The sequence below is a fragment of the Formica exsecta genome, unplaced genomic scaffold, assembly GCF_003651465.1.
Source record: "Formica exsecta isolate Colony F162 unplaced genomic scaffold, ASM365146v1 scaffold87, whole genome shotgun sequence".
Taxonomy (NCBI): domain Eukaryota; kingdom Metazoa; phylum Arthropoda; class Insecta; order Hymenoptera; family Formicidae; genus Formica; species Formica exsecta.
In genome coordinates this window covers 65,134-74,888 of record NW_021853642.1, presented here as the reverse complement: position 1 = coordinate 74,888, position 9,755 = coordinate 65,134, and the positions used below count along the sequence as shown (strand labels likewise).

At 29.9% G+C, this 9,755-nt stretch overlaps 2 protein-coding genes across 2 annotated transcripts in view; both read right to left on the bottom strand.

Moving 5' to 3' along the window:
• The window catches only part of LOC115244801, an 8,323-nt gene extending 8,152 nt beyond the window's left edge, over window positions 1-171 (bottom strand). The window contains exon 1 of the mRNA XM_029822743.1: window positions 28-171. Coding sequence (XP_029678603.1) covers window positions 28-171 — 144 coding nt within the window. The remainder of the gene's footprint in view (window positions 1-27) is intronic.
• Window positions 172-2,562: 2,391 nt separating this feature from the next.
• LOC115244800 overlaps window positions 2,563-9,755 on the bottom strand; it is a 13,077-nt gene continuing 5,884 nt past the window's right edge. The window contains exons 3-9 of the mRNA XM_029822742.1: window positions 9,490-9,607; window positions 7,088-7,349; window positions 4,415-4,531; window positions 4,251-4,341; window positions 3,765-3,913; window positions 3,508-3,640; window positions 2,563-2,613 (exon numbers count right to left, since the gene is read on the bottom strand). Of these exons, the coding sequence (XP_029678602.1) occupies window positions 2,563-2,613; window positions 3,508-3,640; window positions 3,765-3,913; window positions 4,251-4,341; window positions 4,415-4,531; window positions 7,088-7,349; window positions 9,490-9,607 (921 nt within the window). The remainder of the gene's footprint in view (window positions 2,614-3,507; window positions 3,641-3,764; window positions 3,914-4,250; window positions 4,342-4,414; window positions 4,532-7,087; window positions 7,350-9,489; window positions 9,608-9,755) is intronic.

Below are 9,755 nucleotides of genomic sequence, written 5' to 3'. Positions count from 1 at the left end.
TATATATATATATATATTAAAGCTTACCTGAAATATAAGACTTGTAGTTAAAATAGTAAACAAAAAAATGAATTGAAATCGAGTGAAGTTCGATTGTTTATAGGGCCATACGCCAATAGCTAGCAGAAGAATCCTATTCAAATTAAAATACTGAGTCTCGAGACAGATCATTTTCTTGCGACGTCTGGGACGCACATGATAGTGAAATAACGAATGTTCGTTACTCGAACACATCCCCTTCTTTTTCCATTGGTCGATCAAGTATTTTATTCCTCTTTTTCTTTTTGGTGTAAATTTTAATATAAATTGCATATTATTTTGTGTAATTCACAAAGTGCCGGATACAACTATAGAACGCGGCAAAAGTAGAATATACACAGTTTAACAATGTTTCTCGCAATAAAGTCCCTAATTATGCGATCGATTTGATAGCGGAGTAATTTCAAGGCGTTATTTAAGAAAATTGGTGTTATTTAAGAAAATATATTTATAAAGAGAATTTCTTGCGCGGAAGTCACGCATGCGTATTTGCCATTTCCTTTGTACCGCAAATTCACACGTTTCATTCTATTGTTCGCACTCATAGCGTACGTTTGGTCTTCGAGACGAATGTCATCCACTCTTGAGAGCATCGGGCCTTTCTGATAAAGCTCCTACTATTTAAACTAGTAATCAGATCTTTGTGCATGATATATCTGTTAAACTTTTAATTAATAGTTGACACGATAAAAGATATCATATTAAAAGCTAAATATCGATATGTTACAATTATTACTTTGTATGTTTACATAATTTTTTATTACTTACGTCACTTTCATCAACGAAAGACTTAAGTTTAAAAATTCAGAGACGCGTCAGATATCAGTTCAGATAGCACGTCTTTGAATAAATTAGACATATGAAAGTAATATTTGACGTGCCTCATTATATAAATTGCATATCAAAATACTTAAAAACAATATAACGTTAATCAAATTTGCTGTTTGATATATAGCATATGCTTTGGGGTTAAATGGCCAAACTTGAAATATGAATTTAGGACCTCAAGACAAAAATAATTTTCCTTTGGACGTATGCTCGCAAAAGTTTCGTTCAAGAGATATTGACTTCTTAAGTTACAGAACTATAGAAATGAATAATGTCGAAATGTCTCTTTTTTTGTTTTGAAGATGGAAGGCCATTAACAGGTTTATGTTTGCACTGTAAACAAAACTAAAACAAAATTGACAATCATTAAAACGGAGGATAGTGGAAATATGCAAAGAAATTACAGACGCACAATGTCAGTCAGCCATTCGTTCTCTCATCGATAGGTTCAATGCTTGTCCCCGGACTGGAGGCCATCATTTTGAACAAAACATTTCATAATTAAATTTTGATTACTGTAAAACAATAAAAAGGATAAACTTAGATTATTTCGATATTATTCATTCCTATAGTTCTATAATTTAAGAAGTCAATATCTCTTGAACGAAACGTTTGCGAACATACTTCCAGAGGAAAATTTTTTTTTGTTTCCTAAATTCACATTTCAAATTTGGCCATTTAACGGGAGCACCCTGTATAATAACTAATTTTATGTGTCATCTTTAGGAATAATCATCATTTTTTAGGTTTACATACAGAAGACATATAAATTATCAAGTTATACCTAAAGGTAATATGATTTTTACTGAAAACAGCTTTATTTCTCAAATCTTGATATTTCATTTGCACATAGTTTATTTATCGTAAAGAAAATTAAGCTATAAAAAAGTTTAGCAAACATTAACAATACATAAATTATTCATTAAAAGTAATGTGACAGTACGTATATCACACAAGTTAAAATAAAAGTTGAGAATAATGTGAAATTAAATAAATATATATCAATGTTTTATATTTGATTCAAAGTTTATGATGTATTGAAAATGTGACATTTATGTAATATCTTTAATTAAATATATGTATTTATGCTTGGGTCGTTCACGTCAAAACCGGAATTTAATTTATAGACAGGTAAAGAAACAAAATTATGATGAATAAATAATATTTATTTTTCAATGTGATTTCCGTTTATATCACAGCATTTTCCCCGAAAATGTACCACTGTAACACACATCTCCGAAAAAACCAGGAAAGAACTACAAACATTCAGATTTTCATCTGTTTGGTCCCTTAAAGGAACATTTGATAGGCGCTTCAGTCAGAAGATGAGTTTAAAACGTGTGTATTACAGTGGTTCAGACGTCAGGATAAATCCTTCTATTCTGCTGATATTAACGCATTGGTACATCGATGCTGTGATGTAAATGGAGATTACTCTGAAGAATAAATGTTCTTTACTGGTCATAATTCTGTCTCTTTACCTATTTAAAAATTAAATTCCGGTTTTAACGTGAACGACCAAGTGTTTTCGGAGATCTCTCTCTTATAACTATTTAAATACAAACTATGGGAAACTAATTAATAATAAACTTTTTTTAACTTTTAAATGTAATACAATTGTAATTTTGAGGTTTATATTTAACTAAACTTTTGTCAGATTATAAATTACTCGCTATTTTTGTTTTTTTTACCTTATTAATGCGTTGAATATATGACAGTAAAGTAAGAAATCGAAGTTTTCACCAACTGTAATGTTTATTTACAATACACAGTGCATTTAAAAAGTTCGGGGACTGATTATTTTCTGGACGTACTAACTGCGCTATCTCTTGGCCTACACTGGATCTAGTTACTGTAATGCCTCTTGAGTTTGCCATATTTTTTTGCCACCATTGAATCAATAGTTTAAAGTTTCTCTTCCACAAGAATGTCGAATTTATGCGCGCGCTTCTCGCGCAAAATCGCCGACTGACGATTTTCGCACTTTCGCACAGATTGAACATTAATGTGGGAAGTGTTCACACTATCGTGCATAACGTGCTCGGAAAAGTGTGTGCGAGTTTCCACAGTGGATCCTCTTCCACAAGAATGTCGAATTTATGCGCGCGCTTCTCGCGCAAAATCGCCGACTGACGATCGAAATGTTTTCGCACAGATTGAACATTAATGTGGGAAGTGTTCACACTATCGTGCATAACGTGCTCGGAAAAGTGTGTGCGAGTTTCAGACGATACACAGTGGATACCGAAGCAGAAAGAGCAACGCGGCGGCGCAGAATTTTGTGAATGAGCTGATGCCAACCTGAACCTGAACACTTCATTACGCGTTAGACAATCTTTTCCAAATGCATCTTACATCATTTAATATGTTTCTGTTACAGTTTTTCCACATTTAAAACAAAACTTAATCACGGTTCCATTTTGAAAATCGTGACAACGTTAAAAATTTTAAAAAATTTTGGACACACGCAAACTTTTTAAACTATTGACTCAATAGCGGCAAAAAAATATGGCAGACTCAAGAGGCATTATAATAACTAGACCCAGTGTAGGCCAAGAGATAGTGCAATCAGTACGTCCAGAAAAAAATCAGTTTTCGAACTTTATTAATATCTTTTAATAATATATTTATTATATTTACCGTGGCAAAACATTCCAATGATCCGACAAATAGTCCACCGACACTTATAGTAAATTTTTTGGTTCCTTTTTGAAGCAGAAATAATATCAGTTTCTGTATATGTAACGGAGTTTCATGCCACTGAACGTCATACCTACGCAATCATGTAAAGATAGATTCATATATTTCTACGCTACAACATTGATCTCTCTGCATTTAATAAAACATTCTTTAAGATGCGTGATTTCATACAATTTGTCTAAAACAATATTTCTTACACAGTAGCAAAAAAGTCATTATTGTGGTCTGTTACATCCTGCGCAACATAATTGGCTACAAACATGTACAAAATACTAAGTGTTACGCTTAAAAAAGGAAATAAAATATCCTTGATATCATCTCCATATGATAATGCAATCTGAAAAATCTAAAACATAAGATCGCGGTTGTAACAAATTTGCATCTGTATTTCTTACATTCTCTAAACATTATTCACCATAATGCTTATTAATTGCACGATTACGACTGATGTATACAAAAATAAAAATCTAAATGACAAAAATAAAAAAGTAATAAAGATAAATATTTTATAAAATCAAAGATATCAACAAGAGAAAAAAGAAAGAAAATAGACAGAGAGAGAGAGAGAGAAAATACGTTTTTTCGTAATATAAAGTACACATACACAATATACAGTAAAATATATATATATATTAAGTATTGTTTAAAAATAATGGATATAAACGACGTAACACGAAACTTACTTGAAAGAGATTAAGACTCACAGAGACTACTCCGACTACTATTAAACAGAACAACATTTTCTCAATTTTGAATGCCAAAAGCTGGAACAATCTTTCAAGATCAAGAAATATTATTAGACATATTATACTCATATATGTATATATCATCGAATAGAGATACTAACTTTATAGCTTTCCGATGAATATCTACAGCACTAATTATTCCTTGCAATATTAAAATCTCATTCTCAAGATTATTATTTTTTAATGTATTAATATCCACGGCGCGTTTAATACGATAACTGTAATGGTAAAAGTAACCTTTAAAGGATGCAGCCCCGATGACCTTGACCTTGGCATATGTTGTCAAGGTCACCCTCCTGAGTTATCGACCGATACTTGCGACATAAGACTGTATATAGTATATTTCGGCATGAATTACCAAGCTTATATTTTAAAGATAGAGAGGAAATTAATTAGAAACAGGTTTGGGTTAAGTTATTTCTTCCGGAAGTGGAGCCCCCCCGAAGGGGAGGGGGGAGAATCCACTGTTTTATGCATACACTTTTTAATGCGAAGTGAGGTTCCATATGGGTTTACAACTTTCCACGCAAAGCGAGGTTCAACGCAAACCAATGTGTCTAGTTATTCGATAGTGGAGCCCCCACGTAGGGGGGCGGAACCTTACTGTGTCCATGCATACACTTTTTAAAGCAAAGTGAGATTCTACATGGGTTGTACATGAATTGAATCTCGCTTTGCGTGAAAAGTTATAAACCCATGTGGAATTTCATTTCTCATTAAAAAGTATATGCGTGGAGGCAGTATGTTCCGCCCCCCTTTACCGGCGGGCTCCACTATCAAAGAACTAGACACATTGGTTTGCGTTGAACCTCGCTTTGCGTGGAAAGTTGTAAACCCATGTGGAACCTCACTTCGCATTAAAAAGTGAATGCATAAAACAGTGAGTTCCGCCCCCTGGGGGGCTCCACTTCCGGAAGAAATAACCTAACCCAAACCTATTTCTAATTTAATTTATTTCTATCTTTATTCCAGACATTTAATAAATAATATTTTAGTTAATAAGTTTTTAATAAAAAACGAGCGACGGCTAAAACCTTCTGAAGATCACTCAGGAGGGTGACCTTGACAACATATGTCAAGGTCAAAGTCATCGGGACTGCATCCCTTAAATGTCACTTTTACCGAGAATTTTATTGAATACTCAAATTTTGTAATTTTATGTTTGTTTCTCACCTGGAAATTCTAACCATACCACACATATGTTGAAGATACGCAATAAGCGTTGTTCCTATTCCCACCATTGCAGTTACCCCGATGCAGAACGATATATATAAATGTAGCAGAATCCAATAGAAATATTTTTCTTGATCGACGAAATATTCCATTGTAATCGGTAAGCTATACGATCGAGATACGTTCATTGGTAATGTAATATCGAAAATTCTCGACCAGAACTGAGCGACAATAACAGCAAATACGCAACAAATAGCACATACTATAAACATTAGAGAATAATTGTTATTCAAATTTTTGTCATATAATTTTTCTAAAATTGGTTTATACTATTTCAAGCTTATTCATGCTTCATAAATTTTAATATATTGATATTAGCCCAACTGTAATCGATTTTTATATTATGTAATTGAGCACATTTGAATTTTCTCTACAATTTTATTTGATTAAAATATACTTGCTACTATAGAAATATACAGTTTTTTTTTTGTAAAAAAAAAACAAGTCTTATTTTTTTCAGATATTTATATTTTTATATTTTTATTGTTACACAAGTTAATTTTTCATAATTTTTAATCTTTTAGATGATAGCTTTAAGCTAACCACTATTAAATGTAGATCGCATTCCAATTGGCTATATAATTATGTAATTAATATTTTTAATTAGATAAATTCTCCAGAAATAAATCCAAATTTTATGTGAAAGAATTGTCTTCATTATAGATATAAAAACACACACACTTTTTGTATCTATAATAATTTATAATTTTATTTGCAATTTTTAATAATTTTACGTTTGTAGTTTTTAAAAATGTACTTTAGTCATTATTTTAATATAATAAAAAAGACTAAAGTTTTCTTGTATTTTTAATTTGTTTTTTTAAATATTATTTTATGAAATTAATGCGGTTTTTGTGATTAATGCAATACCAGGCACAACATAACGCAGATAATTTTCAGTTAGGTTAAATGAAAATGATCGAAATCATGTCATGTAATTTGTTGCAAAGGTCTCATTAATTCATTTCTCACAATTAATTTCAGAAAAAATAAATTAAAACTATAAGAACATTTTTTTATTATATTAACAAAAAATATAACCAAAAATATTATTATATTTAAAAAAAAAACAATCTACGTAGAAAGCGCAATATAATAAAAGCGTACGTTTCGGACCTTTCCAGAACCATCTTCAGCGTGTATAAGAAACCTGATTCATAATTGATTCAAGAGCAGAACATATATTAAACAGGCAGTATAAACCCATGTGGAACCTCACTTCGCATTAAAAAGTGTATGCATAAAACAGTGAGTTCCGCCCCCTGGGGGGCTCCACTTCCGGAAGAAATAACCTAACCCAAACCTATTTCTAATTTAATTTATTTCTATCTTTATTCCAGACATTTAATAAATAATATTTTAGTTAATAAGTTTTTAATAAAAAACGAGCGACGGCTAAAACCTTCTGAAGATCACTCAGGAGGGTGACCTTGACAACATATGTCAAGGTCAAAGTCATCGGGACTGCATCCCTTAAATGTCACTTTTACCGAGAATTTTATTGAATACTCAAATTTTGTAATTTTATGTTTGTTTCTCACCTGGAAATTCTAACCATACCACACATATGTTGAAGATACGCAATAAGCGTTGTTCCTATTCCCACCATTGCAGTTACCCCGATGCAGAACGATATATATAAATGTAGCAGAATCCAATAGAAATATTTTTCTTGATCGACGAAATATTCCATTGTAATCGGTAAGCTATACGATCGAGATACGTTCATTGGTAATGTAATATCGAAAATTCTCGACCAGAACTGAGCGACAATAACAGCAAATACGCAACAAATAGCACATACTATAAACATTAGAGAATAATTGTTATTCAAATTTTTGTCATATAATTTTTCTAAAATTGGTTTATACTATTTCAAGCTTATTCATGCTTCATAAATTTTAATATATTGATATTAGCCCAACTGTAATCGATTTTTATATTATGTAATTGAGCACATTTGAATTTTCTCTACAATTTTATTTGATTAAAATATACTTGCTACTATAGAAATATACAGTTTTTTTTTTGTAAAAAAAAAACAAGTCTTATTTTTTTCAGATATTTATATTTTTATATTTTTATTGTTACACAAGTTAATTTTTCATAATTTTTAATCTTTTAGATGATAGCTTTAAGCTAACCACTATTAAATGTAGATCGCATTCCAATTGGCTATATAATTATGTAATTAATATTTTTAATTAGATAAATTCTCCAGAAATAAATCCAAATTTTATGTGAAAGAATTGTCTTCATTATAGATATAAAAACACACACACTTTTTGTATCTATAATAATTTATAATTTTATTTGCAATTTTTAATAATTTTACGTTTGTAGTTTTTAAAAATGTACTTTAGTCATTATTTTAATATAATAAAAAAGACTAAAGTTTTCTTGTATTTTTAATTTGTTTTTTTAAATATTATTTTATGAAATTAATGCGGTTTTTGTGATTAATGCAATACCAGGCACAACATAACGCAGATAATTTTCAGTTAGGTTAAGTGAAAATGATCGAAATCATGTCATGTAATTTGTTGCAAAGGTCTCATTAATTCATTTCTCACAATTAATTTCAGAAAAAATAAATTAAAACTATAAGAACATTTTTTTTATTATATTAACAAAACACAAAAATCTCATTAATCCATTAAAATTACTTTTGAAAAAAAAAAACATTAAAAATATAAGAACTTTAGTTTTTTTATTATATTAACAAAAAATATAACCAAAAATATTATTATATTTAAAAAAAAAACAATCTACGTAGAAAGCGCAATATAATAAAAGCGTACGTTTCGGACCTTTCCAGAACCATCTTCAGCGTGTATAAGAAACCTGATTCATAATTGATTCAAGAGCAGAACAGGAATTATATTAAACAGGCAGTATGTTAAAAATGAGTAGTCATTCTTACTAAATTTACTTCGCAATCCATAGATTCAAATAATTCACATAAAAAGGCAAAATAATAGTCTTAATTTACAGACGACCATTAAAAGTTTAGATACCATACTTATATTAACGTTATCAATAATCTATCTAAACTTTGAAATGCGCGCTTTGCCAGCTCCGGGTATACAGGTTGTTTCAGAAATACTTTCAACAAACTTTGGGAGTAAGTCCTCCATACAAAAACAAGAAAAAATGTCATATAAACATATGCCCGGAAATGCCAAAATTGAGTATGTAGGGCCGTGATGCTTACATTCTCCAATCTGTCAATCGGTGAGTGACGCATTCCGCAGATTTGGGATTTGATTTTGACGTTACGTATTGAAAGAGCGGAGCTGCTTATAATTACTTTATGGATTGCGAAGCGAATTTTAGTAAGAATGACTACTTCATAAATTTTAACGTTCTGACTGTTTGATGCATGTTCTTGAATCAATTATTAACCGAATTTTTTATACGCGCTGAAAATGATTCTAAAAAGATCCGAAACGTACGCTTTTATTATTGCGCTTTCTACGTAGATTATATATAATTTATGTGTAATTAATAAAAAAAAAATATATATATATTGTTTGCGCTCAATTTATTGCGCTGGTCTTCTATTGCCTATTTATTCTACATGTTTGATTTATTTATATGGAATTTATATGGCTTTTATATTCAAATTTTAAAGAATAATGAAAAAAAATATTTTTTTTTTTTTTATGTAATAAAAAAAGCATGTTTTTTTAAATGTTTGTTTTCTATTCGAAAAAAAAAGAAAAAAGTTTTTTACATTTCTATTTATTACTGATCATTATAAATGCATATGTATCACAAATATTTTGATAGACATAATTGGTATATCATATATATGTGATATATAGAGAGCCTATTGCATATTATATCAAAATCGATTTTCTGCAGAAACTTTGATAGCTTTTGCGAATTAAAAAGGAAAGGTAACCATATTTGATAATCTAGAAATCTAAAAAGATCTTACTCGTAAATGCAGCGGTACAACGTCTGGCATTGCATCCATATTCGTTTATGATAGCATATTCATTTTTGTCTTTTAACTCATTATATATATGCTGTAGCTGCTCCAGTAAATCTTTCATCTGTTTTTTTAAATAATTTTATATACCGTTTTTATATATATATATAGATGACATTCAAAAAAAATTGTTTGTACAAAAATTTATTTGATTAAAATATTTTTCCTCTTTGATATAAATATGTGTTGAGTAAGCCGTTAACTCATATGTT